At 50.5% G+C, this 14,351-nt stretch overlaps 1 protein-coding gene across 5 annotated transcripts in view; it reads right to left on the reverse strand.

Moving 5' to 3' along the window:
* Positions 1-14,351, reverse strand: part of ACAP3 (ArfGAP with coiled-coil, ankyrin repeat and PH domains 3) — a 70,123-nt gene that overhangs the window by 15,271 nt on the left and 40,501 nt on the right. For all 5 annotated transcript variants that reach the window (XM_072027034.1, XM_038166625.2, XM_072027030.1 and 2 more), the window contains exons 5-11: positions 14,263-14,321; positions 12,368-12,551; positions 11,104-11,148; positions 10,570-10,665; positions 10,154-10,228; positions 9,673-9,684; positions 1,907-2,019 (exon numbers count right to left, since the gene is read on the reverse strand). In XM_072027034.1, the coding sequence (XP_071883135.1) occupies positions 1,907-2,019; positions 9,673-9,684; positions 10,154-10,228; positions 10,570-10,665; positions 11,104-11,148; positions 12,368-12,551; positions 14,263-14,321 (584 nt within the window). The remainder of the gene's footprint in view (positions 1-1,906; positions 2,020-9,672; positions 9,685-10,153; positions 10,229-10,569; positions 10,666-11,103; positions 11,149-12,367; positions 12,552-14,262; positions 14,322-14,351) is intronic.

The raw sequence follows: 14,351 nt of genomic DNA on the forward strand, positions 1-14,351 counted from the left end.
ACCACCACCAGACCTCAGGAAGAAACATCTGAGTACAAAGAGCCAAAGAGCTTGCAGCAGGCTGTCATTTGAGCCTGTATCACGCTCGTTTTGCAAAGGAACTGGGTTCCCTAGGCAAATGAGATGAGACAGGATTCTCTTTCTTTCGTCACTGCTGAAACATTAAAGGGGGAGATAAAAGGCAACAGCAATAAAGGACTTGACATGTCTGCAGAGAAACGGGAAAATACAGGTAACTGGAGGCCATCCCACCTACGCAGGAGCCCCGTTTGATGAGCTCGTGTGGTTCTGTATCTCTGAGCTGCTGTGACAGTAACAATCTGTGCGCCAGGAGCAATGCTGCTGTCACACAAAGCAGAGCAGAAAGCTTCTCCTGGTTCTGCTCTCTGCTCTGCCACCCCAGGGCACACGTTGCTGCCTAGTGCTGCCTCCTAACCTCAGCTGAACCATGGGTTTTGTTGTTTTCTGCCTGCCCCCTGCTCACGAGGGGGAGGCAGCACCGGTAAGCGGTGGAGTGACAGCAGGAGGGCGATGAGTAAGCGCCAGGAGCTGTGGCTAAGAGTGGGTGGGATGGAGGAGGCTGTGGGGAAGATACAGGCTGTGTATCACCAGGGTGTAGGAGGATACGGGGGAGGACAGCTCGGATTTGGGGGCCTGGGAAAACTTGGAGCCCTTGCCACTAGCTGTACTTCAGGCACCAGGAAAATTCGGAAGCCTCAGAGGATCACGTTCCCTCCAGGGTAAATGCCTTATGGGGTGCCCCTTGAATTCACAGCCAGGTGGAGAAGAGAGCTGAGAACTCTTCACCTCTTCCACAAGAACCAAGCTCTCGATGTACAGGTCGTGACACGAACCTGACACATTTCAGGATGACCTCCTCTGCACAGACACATGGCATGCCGTGAAAGCAACCCTGCACATCTAGGGACAGAGGCTGTAGTCTGCTTATGAAACACCAAGCAGGAAAATCCTAAAAGGGCTGCTAAGATTTCATCTGCAATACCTTTCAGGCAAGCACTGAAATCAAACAGACGATGCACCGGGCCAGAGCTGCTGTAGTCATTTCTGGTTCTTCCAACTGCAACCTTAGTGCTGAAATGTCAGGGGATAAGAGCCTGAGAGGCAAAACCATTCTGCAAAATGTGACTGGACTCTCCTTAGTACTAGGGCAAGGCTTAGAGAGGACTCCCTGGTCTAACCAAGTCAGAGATCTCCAGTAATTGCAGATCTTTTCTCTGTGCAAACACAGGCAGTTTCTGTGCATCCCACAGACTGTTCGCTGAATCACTCCGTGTTTATTTATTCCAAAGTCTAATGACAGCATATTTCAAGCCTGCTGTGGCACATACTCTGAGTGTATCCCACAGCCAAGTACCGGGTCTCATAATATTATATCATTTCTCTGTTAAGTGAGAGGAGGAAATGTGGGCCAAAAAGGCATCGATTTCTTGCATTAGAAACTCACTGGAAGGGTTGCACAACCAAATATGAAACCCAAAGACACTCTCGAGGGACACTAAACACATAAATATCGAACAAGGCAAGAACATGAAACCTTTGCTTCCACTTTCCCAAGGTCTCTGGCAGCTGTAGAGACTCCTAACTACTGAAGGAGCCATATGAGACTGGCATTCCTGGTGATCTATCAGATGAAATATTTATAAGCAATTAAGAGCAGGGTCAGTGCACAAAAAGCCATCTCAGCTCTCAGCAGGACAGCTGATGTTCCCACTCTCACATCTCCCCCTCCCACAACTGACAGGTTTGATACTTGTGGCTCTTGAAAACCAGACATGTCCTGCTGTTCGATGTTCCTCTGAATTGTGATGGATTTAGTTTTCCTATGGTATTAGCTGTCTTCAGAGCCTTGGCCCGGATATCAGGTGGACTACGAGTCATTACTCACCGATTCCATGTCTTGAATGCGTTGCTAGCTCTCTTGAAGAGGTAGCCTTCCATTACCACTCCATTTGGGGCATCGACGTTGAACTCCACCTTTGAGTCATCGTAGGAGAAGTCCTGCAAACAGAAAGAGACAGACTCTGTCCTGACCCAGACTCTTTCAAGACCCTGACATCCAGGCAGGGCTGTCTCTCACAGCACATCCCGTTGCCTCAGGGGGCTGCAGGCAGGAATTGTCCTCATTGCCCTAAGCTTTTCTGCCCCTATTGCCTGGAGAACGTCCTATATGTGCTATGTTTCCCACTCTAGTAGCTGGCAAGTAGAAAGGCAGGTAGCTTGTAATTGTGAGGATTAAAAGCTCCCAACATTTGGGGCAGCCTGCAATGGGAAGGTGATGGAGGTGCTTTTCACCCGGCCACGCACTCAGCAGTGCTGCTGTACCTCTACATTTAGGGGGCCAGGAACAGAGCAAATCCCAACCTTCTCACACAAGGAAAGGCAGAACGATGGTTTCCAGAGGGTAAAGAAGACGGATCAATCCCATTTTCATTAGCTATCATCATCTGCCATCTCCAATCTGCACTCGCACGAGTCTCTCCGGTATGCCACCAGTCAGCAGTGATTTGTCAGGGCTGGCCCTGATTCACCACAGCCCTCGTGGACTCTGACAGCTGGCGAGCATGCCACGGAGCAGGGAGCACAGCAGCTGCTCCCGCAGAACATGGGATTACCCTCCCTGGGCAGCAATCTGCCTCCTTCCCCTGAGAAACCAGGTCGTGAAACCTGACTGCCCCCTAACCTGGGGAGCTGCGGCACGTTTCTCTTCCCCCACCCATTTCCCGATGCATCCCACCCACGCTTCCTTTTCTCTTGAGTTCAAGTATTTTTCCCTGTGTGGCTCGGTTCAAAGACCGAGCAGAGTGAAGAGCAGCCCCATTAATGTGCGTGCCTTCGAGCCCTGCAGACGAAGACCCTGGCGATGCTGCGTCGCTTGGCAACGTGCGCTCGGCCCTCATTAGGATGAGTTATTTGCACGTTTGGAGATGCCAGCTCGCCCGGGAGGTGTCATCAGCAGAATAATACTGATGCAGGAGGAGGGGATGTAATGGGACAGGGCTGAGTCATGCCTCGGAAAGCCAGCGTGATGCCCAATTAGCACCGGGAACGCGGCTGAAAGGCACCCAATTAAACGAGCCTGCCCTGCCCCAAATTTTCTTGCTGTAAGAGGGTGATTCCCACGGGGGGTCTCTTCCACAGCCGCCTTTCATGTTCGTATTGCAAACAAAGGCTAGAGGAAATCTGCCTCTAACCCGCGGCCGTTTGAGTGCGTGATTTCCGTAGAGCTGCTCCAAAGTGAGACTTGCTAAATTTGGTGAGAATCTGCACGGGTCGATGACAAATCGTGCAAATACCCCAAAATAAGGCTTCGTTGGGAAGCACCCAGCACAAAAACCCTTCCAAGGGCTTCCTAGAAATGACACCTGGTGGAAGGGGTTTGTAAAAGCAGAGGTGAGGGTCTGAACACCCCCCGTGATCTCAGCTGCCCTTATGTAAGGGTGCTGCGTGGTGAGAGCAGGGGGAACAGATGGGCCACGTGCGTCAGAGTAAATCCACTGCAAGCCAGCGGAGTCCAGCCAGGTGTGGGTTTAACCTCGTGGAGCCTGAGTTGTGTTACCCCTCTCCACAGCCCACAGGGCTGAAGCAGAGGAGCTGAAGGCACGTGGAGCCGTTCCTTGCCTTTGAGGGAACCCTGACCCGCACCAAACCCGGTTTTAGAAGGAATTAACCCCAAAACACCAAGCACACCCGCAGCTCATAGGAGGCAGAGCTATCTGGATGGTGCCCAAACCTGGCACCACATTGCTAGAAAGGCTGCCTGGTGCTACATTACTTGGATGCTATTTCTCTCTCCCTTTTCCTCGTTGGTTAGGAAACATCCCCAGGCCAAATTCTGCACGTGTTTCTGCTGCTGTAATCCCTGAGCAACTCCGCTGAGGTCAACGCAGCCACTGCAGGGCAGCTGAGGGCAGGATGCCCGCCAGACCTGTAAGCTGGATTTGTAAAGTAGGCTCAAGTCAAGGGGGAGCTGAGGAATAAGGAGCAGCCTGCCTCTTGTCCCTGGGCATCCCCCGGGCCGATCCTCAGGGGCAGCTTGCTCCAGTTCATTGCTCTCTGCTGAGGTCTTTGCTACCAGCTTATGCAGTGAAGGACAAACTAAAGGAAAAGGGATGGAAAAAAATAAATCTAGCAATGATCCCCGATCAGTATTGGCTTTGCTTTCTCAGCCGGGCAAAGACTGAAAGCAAAAGGTGCAGGAACAGCTCATATAGCCAAGAGGTAAAACCAAGGAGAAACTTCCCAGCTTCTCAAGCCTTCCAGCTGTGTCTGGGAGCTGCTGGTGAAGGAACGTGTCACCCATTCCACAACAGCCGGCAACTTCCTGGGTTCAAACCTCACTTTAAAAGGCCTGACAAGCAGGGTAACAGCCCCCTTTCCCTTCCCTGCTACGTGTGACACTAACACATGGTTTTCATAGATCTCCTTTCACCAATTTCTTCCCATCATCGCTGCGTGCACGGATCGGACGAGTCTGCTCTCAGTGGGTTTGGACCCGTTTATTCAGTCTGCAATTAGCACCTCATTGTCTCTGCTGCATGAAAAATGCTCGACATGGAAAAGGCTTCCTAGGACTGGGGTCTGCATGGCTTGGGTTACAACTGTGCATGCGATTAGAAACAGCAGTGACACGTTGGATCCCACATTAGTTAAATAAATCCTTTCTCTCCCAAAACAAGAAACCGAATCCCTGCCATCATCTGCTTCCCCATGTCATCCATTTCCAGTAAATCAAACTGGCCTGGCCTCGCTGGCCCTGTCACCCTGAGGTTGCACACACGGCTGCCCAGGAGCTGATATTCTTTTAGAAAGGATGCCACCATGGTTTCCACGGGAGCACGCTGACTGCTGCCGAAATGACAATGAATTAACAGATTCCAAGAGACATGGCCATAGGGATGTGAAAAAGGAATTAAGGGGGACACTCGAACCAGAAAACGAAATGAAAAACCCAATGCAGGCACAGCCACAAACGGATCCAGGAAAGAAAAAAAGAAAACCCTATTTAGAGGGCATCTCTTGCCCCTTTTGGCTGCAAACTCCCTCGTCCATCTGCACGCAGCATGCACAGGGACTGCACGCTGCAGAGGGCAGCCAAAGCTCTGCCACTTGCTCCTGTGAAGCCAGCACTTCACGCAGAGAGGTGCCTGGTCAGACTAAATACAGCTTCAGTGAGCAGCCTTACCACGAGGGGAGAAGATGCCCTCATCCCCCGGATATTTTTGGCAGGGGGATGTTTGCCAGGCACGAGCCCTGCCTCAGAGGCACCTGCTGCAGTAGGGAGGTCTCGTTTCTGCCCACCTGGCGCAGGTTTGCTCCAGTCCCAAAGGGCACAACACCTAGCTGAGAACAGAGAGAAGCTTTCTGTGAAACATCAACTTCATTACAGTTCTTTAAAATATTCTTATCATGGCAGTGGCCTTCCTGAGGAGCCACAGCATTAACACCTCACTGTACCACTTCGATGTAGACATCGTGACTGCACTTCTCTGCATGTTTTGATTTATAGTGATAGAAAAGCTCCCCAAACCAGGCAATCCCGACCAGTGGATCATCTCAGTACAGCTGAAGATACTCAGAGGAACACAGAGAAATAAACTCCACGGGATTTTATTTCCAATCAATACCATTGAAGATAACAGACAGCACGCGTGACAACTGCTCGCCTTCAGAGAAAACAAAGGCTTTACCCCAAGGCGCTTTCCTTCACTTGTTAGGTAACCAACGATGCTCACCATTTGCCATTATGCACACCCGAGCGCAGAGAAGAGCTTCTCCCGAGGTAAGTGCAACGCTGCGTGCCTAGTTTGGCTCCGATGCTGAGCAGAACCTAATTCAGAGGAATATTCACATTCCCCACGGAGGCACACGCCCCCTTCCACACAAACACTGCTGCACGCACATTCTGTTCTCTTCTGGTGCCTGACTGGATTTCAAGCCTCTCTCTATCTGGCTATTTTTACCCCTGTGTATACACTGCACAGCCCAAGGCACCCTCCGAAGCAGATGGAATTCGGAGGAGGGCTCCCCCACACGCATTCCCATTCTGCACAGCTTTTGTTCATTCCAGCAAAATCCCATTTACAGACCTTTTGTTTCTGGAGTTCCCTAATGCCAAACGATCCCCCTGCTCTGCAGCTTGCCAGCAGATGATGCTCAGAGATCCATGCCCTGCCCTTTTCCATCCCGCAAACAAAACCAAACACATTTGCTGTCCTACAGCAATAAAGCTGGACTTGCTTTAGGGTCGCATCAGCAAACACACTCCTACAGGCAACCCTCCTTGCTCCCCCAAGGCAAAGCGCCCCCTAACCTTTCTCCCCAAGAACCAACCCTGTAGGAACCATCTCCTTACCAGGAGGTATTCAAGCCTGCTGAAAATCTTCATGATGCCAGCTGCCGGGGAGGTTCTGCAGGGAGCAGCTCTGTCCTCTCTCTCTCTCTCTCTCCTCTTTCTGCTCGCTCTCTAGAGTAGCATCTCTGCTAAGCACCGTGGGCTGGCAGGGAAGGAGGGATTTCTTTTTCAGCCCCTTCTCCTTTACCCCTCCTACTCCTTTTTGGGAGGCTGCAAGCTCTGCCGCTGGCTCCTGTCAAAGCGAGGGGCACCAGGCGAAGGAAGCTGGCTGGCCCCTGGGGACCACCTGCTTGCCCCCTCCCCATGCCTCCTATTCACAGGCAATCAGCTTAGAGCAAGGGCTAATTACCATACAGCTGTCAGGGAGGCACAGGAGGGGGTGGGAGAAGCCAGGCAGCACAGAGCGGGGTTGACAGGAAGATGCTCCCCGCCTGTCCCCTGACCTTACCACGCTCCTCTGTCTTCAGCAGGGTCTGCTCCTGGGAGCAGGGCCACCTTTTGGCCAGCAATTCCACCCCTGCTCTGCTGCAGCCGTGAATTCGGGGTGCTGAAGTGCCATATGGCCCCCGGGTTGTTATTTACCAGCTGGGCTAAATGAGGCAGAGAGCTCTGCCTTGGCACTCCTTCCTCCCTTGCCATGCAAACAGGCAGCAGAAGCACAACTGCTTTCTCTGCCAGGGACCAGGGAATAGGTATGAGGCTGCAAAGCAGCTTCTGTACAGCCCTGTGTTCTTCCACTTCTAGAGACCAGCAGTTTTGTTTAAGTGCCACCATTTCTTCCTCCTTTTCCCACTGGAAAAGCTTCCCAGGCTTGTGCTCTGGTGCTGTTTCACCTACGTGGTCCAACCTGGACCAGCCCACGTGCCTTTGTGCATCCATCAACTGAGCCCACGTGCAAACAAATGTATTATGTGTGTGATTTCAGACAGATTATCTCAGTGCACAAGAAATACGGCCAATAACAGGACTCTCTCTACAGCCTTTTGCACAAATGTCTTCCATAAAGCACTCCTTTCACACAAGCAGCCCATGCACACAGGAGAGAGGCACCCCTGCCCTTCTCACTAAGCCTCTCTTCTCTTTGCACACCAGAAGGATAACTCAAATATTTATTGTAGCCCATAAAAATAGACTCATCCTTCCGCTAGTTTCATTGGCACCCTTTTTGTACAAGGGAGTGTTATTTTGATATGCAGCGTGAAGCTGCAAGTGGAGCTCTTTAAGGCTTTGGAGCTGGAAAGGCAGAGAGGGCAGCAGTTAAAATGACAGCCAGAAGTGATAGCTGCCCTAGGAACCGACACAAAAGGAGGCAGATGCTGCATGCAGGAAGGTGGGGGAGAGGGAGGCATAAGAAAAGGCACCTGAATTCCAGTATCAAATAAAATAGTTGAGATTGATGCTGAATTTCCCTCCTATCCTTTTTTTTTTTTTTTGATTAAAAAAATAAAAGAGACCACTTTGTTAGGAACGTAGCCCTTAGAAGGCTGCCCTCACAAAGCTACCCTAAGGTAATTCAATGCAAAAAACTGTGCCATCAGACCCCAAGGAACACTCCAAACTATGTTTTTTACACTGGATTCCCTTCCTTTCTGCTGTACCTTGGCAGGCTGTTCAGGAAGACACTGGTTTGATTAAAAAAAAAAGATGTTTCCCCCATTCCTCTATAGTTAAGTGCTACTAAATCCTTTTTTTTTCCAAAGACCAGAGGATATCCCTTGGTTTGGATGGGCTGAGCAGGAAGACATGAATTCAGACGTGTGCTGTGCTCCCTTTGGAGATGGCGAGATGCTCAGCAGATGCAGAGTGCCACGCTCCACGGTGAGGAGCAACACCAGTGCAGCCAGAAAGCAGCCTCAAAACACATCCAGGCAGGAAGCTTTAAACCCTAAAGTGCAGTAGGGATGTTCAGCTCTCTTGCAAGCCTATGCACACAGGGAGCCACAGCTCTACGCATATGTATCTCGGTGAAAAATAATTGCTCCTTCTCCCTCTTAGAGCCCGACCCCTGCTTCGTTCCCTGCTAGCCCATTGAAAGCCATGCAGTGGAAAGAGATTTAACCGAAATGAACGGCACCAGAGAGACCTTCCGCAGTCCCTCGAATGAAGTCATCACTCCTGCAGAGTCCCCAGGGGAAGGGAGAGGTCACAGATGGGTCTTCCCCTCCCTCGGAACACTTAACCGCAGGGAGCACATGCACAGGACGCTTCCCAGGGAATGCCTGTCATTAACTTTCAAATCCAGTTACGTTTCCATTTCATGCGTTATGACACTTTTGAGAGAGCATTAGAAGGGGAAAAATGGCCAGTTGCTTCCTTCCTGTTAAGGAGTATTGATCCACGCAAGTACCTGCCCTATACATTCATCATTCCAGTAACAAGCCAGGTTTTAATTCATCCTGTCAGCTATCTACGGGCAGCTTGAATCTTTCTCCATTCTTTGGCTTTGCTCTACCTCTCTAGCTCTTATTTCACTGCTAAAGGATTCTTTGCGAGTTAAAACCCTGGTAGGGCTTAAACTCTGGGTCTGAAAACGACAGCAAGCCATCAACGCCTTGGCAAGCATTTTTGTATTCCCCGAGGACGGCTTGGCTTCCCTTGGCTTCCCCAGCATTGCTGCTGTCATCTCCTGTGGGACAGCTTTTAAACAGACTTGAATGGAAAAGCTGCTGCAGCCCATCTCCCTCTGCAGAGGTTATGTTACATGATGCTGGCTAATGGACCAGGGAGCACACATGGGAGAAGGCAAATGCACAGCACGGAAAGCATCGCACACTTGTCATCCATCCACCACGACAAGTCAAACCCTTCCTACCCACACAGGACACAACGCCCCCCTGCACAGTGCTCTGTGGGCTGGGGACCATCATTTTGTATTTTTACGAACGTTTGCATGTGTTGAAAGCCCACCACTGCCCTCAGGTCGAAGCCTGTACAGCCAGTTCTCCTCCCACCAGACCCATGGTCTTCAAAGATCCTAAGCACCAAAAATAAAGCCAAAAATGTGGCAGCCAAGCACGGCTGCCACTGCTCTGAGTCAAGACCAACCATCACAGAGAACAGAGGAAACTGAAATCTTATTTCAGCACAGGATGGAAAACAACTTTGGTGAGAATGAAACCAAATTCACTTGAAACTGGGCTTTAAAATTACATTTCTAGTGTTTATGTTGCAGCACTATGTTGCAAGGTTTCTTTTTTTGGGGGGGGGTTTCAAAGGCAGGACTTTGTAAACATCCAGAGAAACAAAGTGCTAATTCTGAAAAATGAAGGTGCTGGAGGAAGGAAATTTGTGGTACTCACCTGCAGGAGGGTCTGCACGGGCAGGTCAGCAATCCATTAAGAGAAGGAAAATAAGAAAATCAACGTTACTACAAGGATTTGGGATCATTGCCTAGATGAATGGTCCGGAAAATCAGAGTCCACATTAGCCAAAGTTACCTCTCTTCTGAAAGCTACGACTTGTCTGATAATAGATCCTAGCAGCTTGCCAGATCATGGTGGTTATTCCCAATTATAGCAACTGAATCACTTAGCAAGCAGTTAGGAACAGACTTGCATAAAAGTTCGCTGCAACATGCTCCTCTCCCAGTAGCAGCACCGAGTCCTGCCCCCTCTCTCCCACAACCCTCCACATCGTTTCAGTGCAGCGTGAGCTTCGCTGTGAATGAAGAAAGGGCCCTGCAGCAAGCTCTGTCCGTGTGTGCCAAGGGAATGCAGCCGTGCATTTGTTTCCTGGGTGATTTAGGAGGGACTCTGGCCAGGACTCAGCCTCAGGACTCACCCTCTGCTGTATCAGCGCGTGCTTATGCTCCATCTCCCTCTTCTCCACTGCAGAGTCAATCACCAGCTGGTCGAGCTAAAGGTGGGGAGGAAGACACCAGGAAGTCAGGAAGGAGATTTACAAGCTGATGAATCCATTTCTGCTTCCCTGCTCTAGCATTACACCAACCCTCCCCTTGTTGCAAGTCCCCACGAGAGGAGAAAAGTCTGTTGGGCTTCATTTGGGTGCGCACTGCAAGTAACTGCAGCTGTCGGCTGCTAACCACAGTGCTCAGCCCAGGGCACAGCTCAAACAAGCACAGGGCTTAGCACGATGCTCTGACCACACTCCCTGATTACCAGGTCTGGTAGCTGAAGGGGAACGAGGACATTCTCTCAGGGCAGAGGGGAGAAAAGCCACAATTCCCTGCCTCTCACCTCTGTGGCAAGCTTCTTCATGTAGGGATCCAGTTCATGGAGAAGACTGTAGCCCTGCTGGAAGAAGGTGTACTGGGCGTGCATGAAGGACAGCATCTGGAGAGAAGAACAAAAGCAAGGTCAGAACAGGCTCTGGGACAGTGTGAAGAGTCCTTATCCTTTATTCTCCATAAAAACAGTCCCTCAAGGCACAGCTCTACCACTTTCCTATAGCAGCCTATCCACTAGGTGACTCTCCCTCTTTCTTCCTCTCACAAATCCTTCCACAAGGCCATGCTTCCACTTGTTCTGAGCAGAAAGCACTACAAGCAGCATCCTTCCCCCCTGAAAGTCCCTTCCAGTTCTGGCCTGGGGAGTTCTGCTCTGCTCCTTCACCCTCCCCTCTCGTTAGCATCCCTGCAGCCCCCAAAACTGCCCCAGACAGCATCTCCGTGGCAGACCAAGGAGCTGGGATGCTGACCCGTGCAGCCTGGAATGGAGAGGGCTGTCTTTCCCTGAGACACTGAGAGCAGCCACAGAAAACAGAGTCCTTACCGCATCCAGGATTTCAAACTTCTTCTTGGCCTGCAGGACGTTGATCTGTGAAGGGATCAAGATAAGACTCAGCATCAGCAGCATTAGGCAGTCCAACATGGGGATTTAAGCAGGAGCAACTTGTTGCAATGCCCCTAGCTGCAAACCGGACTAGTCAAGTACAGTTACAGAAAATTAGCTCCTGAAAAGGCAGTTCTTGCAAGCTCCAAGTGGAATGAAAAGTAAAAGAGCAGAGACATTTTCTGTTGGAGGCTCCTACTAATGGAGGTTACTGCTGGACCCATGGCTGTACACAGGCTGAAACCAGTGACCCCAGAGTGCCATTTGGCATCACACGGAGATGTTTAATCCACCAGGACACTGCTTTGATTTCCCTTAGCAGGCTGAGAGGCAGCGCTGTAGCACCATGGGCTTACCCAATAACTATTGTGGAACCGGCCATGAAATTGTGGTACTTGTGGTGGGCCTATATTCTGTGTGTGTGCACACCCTTTCCACACCCATTTTTCAGACAAAAGTGCCTGGCTGACTGTCAGAGCGTCTGTGCCATCAGGCACTGCCTGATGATCACACAGAGCCTGTTGGCAGATGGTCTCTGCTTGGTGCTGCGGGAGTGACAGCTAGTGGAGACACACACGGATCAATATTAACACAGTTCGGCTGCTCAATACGCCCACTGCCTGGAAGGACAGACCTGACACGAAGCCTGTGAATGATACAGAGAAAAATCCTTCACCATTTCAGACGCAGCAAATCTCCCACTGGGAAGAGGAATTCAGTCTAGGGCAGCCTGTTTAATTCCTCTCACTGAAAGGCGATGGAGATTTCCCTTCTCATCTATGCTGTAGCATTTTTAGGAAGGAGAACATCGACCTGTGGAGTCAGGTCAGTGCCATGCAAAGGCAGAAACATGTATAAACACATTTCAGCACGGACTCGTAGTATAATATAGGTTGGAAGAGACCTCCAGAAGTTATCTACAACCTGTGCACAGACAACTCCACCAGTGCCTGCAACTGGAGCAAACCTTGATGGCTTCACACTCCCTCACACACCAGTTCCATAGACTCTCTGGCCCCTGAGGACAGAGGGCAAAATGTCCCATGAATTAGCAACCCCAAACCCTTCTGAATGCAGATGTAAGACCCTTTTTGTCTCCTTCCACCTGTCAATGTCTTTGTTCCCTACAGCAGATTTAGCAGTTTGCCTGTGAGGTCTTGTTCTGCACTGCGAGGCGCAGACAGAGCCGTGGGCAGACACCAACCTGCAGCACGTAGTCCAGGGCCAGGTGCCGAAAGCACTTTCTGGTTATGGTCAGGGTGCCCGTTGCCTCCTCCACTTCATGGGGCTTGTGCCGAGGTGCCTGGGCGTTCTTCACCAGCGAAATCTCCATGTCTTCTCGTACCTTGTCAAACTGTTTCTTGGTTTCCTTGAATTTCCGGACGTCACTGGAACCCAGAGAAGAGGAGATGGTGGGAATCATCGTTACAGAGCAGCCACAACACTGCTGGGACAGCTCAGCAGGGAGAGGCGAAGCCAAGTTCATTGCCACCACTCTGAGATCTTGCTTCAAGTGTCACTGGCATGTTAACGACCTCTCCAAGTGCCACTGTGTCTAGCTGGACTGACTCCAGACTAATTCTAGACAGTCTTCAGAGAAACTTGGCCAGGAAAGACACTGGGCTCTCCATGCTGCCTTTAAATCTTGAAGGAAATCCTCCAAGGACAGCATCCAGAAAGCCAGGCAAGACCACATCCAGCCCTACAGACAGCCCACGACTGCCCTCGGAATAAGCAGTGAGCAGAATGGTTCAGAGCCTGCCTGTAAAAACTTCCTATTCCGTGATGTGAAACAGAAGGAAACCAGCTACTTTTCAAATTCAGGGCATTCAACAAGGGCAAGCAGGCCATCCATGTGCATCTCTAGCTGATTCTGTTTTGTCTGACAAATTCCAGACATTGGACTTTTCCTTTTCCCCTTGTTTACTAGGCTCATTTAATAATATTTGCATATTATATATAAAAAGATAATTATATATAAAAATACATATAAATATATTGTTATATATAATTTGCAAATATTATTAAACCATAATATTTCCATAATATTCCATAAATATTTCATATTTATGGATTGCCATGCAAGGGAACAGTTCCCATTCTTCCTTTATTCCCATCAAAACGGTCCCAGGTGTCAAAATTATTTCCCCAATCCAGGGCAGGAGCAGTGCAGAGATCCAGGCACCAGAGCCTGCAAGTGCGGAGGCTCAGGGGCACAAGTAGGGGAAAAAGTAAGTTGCAAAGATGCTAAAAGGATGACAGCCCCAAACTGAAGGTGAAATTCCCCCTTCCGACTGCCAGCCTTAAGCAGATTAAATCTGAGCTCATCAGAGAAATGATTATAGAGAAAGTGGGGGCAGGGTGAGGGCTAGGGAAGAAGATGGGGCTGGGGAGCAGGGGGGTCAGCTGGGGGCCCCCCTGCACCAAACCAGCCAGCTGTGAGGGATTCGGTCAGTTCCCAGTTCCCATGGAAACCAGCTCCTGCTTAGCTGGAGGCCTGGGCTGCCTCTGACCTACATTCAGCTGATTCGGGATCCCACGCTGCACGTGGCACCTGCCCCGGGGAGGAGATGCTCACAGAGGAAGCGTTTAACGCAGTGCCAGCGAGGAAAGCTGAGACCCCATCAAAGGTCCAGGCTGTCCCCATCCCAACTGGGAGCATGCACTGGGTTAAGCCACAGAGAAAATCCTACATTTATCCTAAGGGAACAGATGCAGAGCTGGTCCTGCTCCGCACGGATCTGAGCTCTGGGAGGTGTTTTACCTCTAGGCTCAGGGAGGGGAAGCAGAGGTGGGCTCTGCAGCTGAATTCTGCCAGGCTTTGGGATGCTGCTCTGCTCTGCAAGTATCCTTCATGTCTTGCTTTAAATAGGACTTGGGAACAGGATAAATCCATCTGGTTGACAGCAGAGCAACCAAATTATAACAGCGAGATGACAGCAACAGCCACCCCACCAAGAGGTCCTTTACTCTGCCCCTCCGTGTCTCTTTTCCCCCAAGCAGAGCCCTGGGGAGCTGGGCAGAGGTTGTGTTCGCTCCAGTGCACGCAGGAGAGGTGCGATAGAAGCTGCAGACCGAGCTGATAGGACACATACTCACTCTTTCACAAAGTTGTGCAGCTGCTGCCGGACAGACCTCTGAGCCTGGTCAAACAGGATCTAAAAAAAGAGAAAAAAAAAAGGAAAAGT

This window comes from Anas platyrhynchos, chromosome 22 (genome assembly GCF_047663525.1).
Source record: "Anas platyrhynchos isolate ZD024472 breed Pekin duck chromosome 22, IASCAAS_PekinDuck_T2T, whole genome shotgun sequence".
Lineage (NCBI taxonomy): Eukaryota > Metazoa > Chordata > Aves > Anseriformes > Anatidae > Anas > Anas platyrhynchos.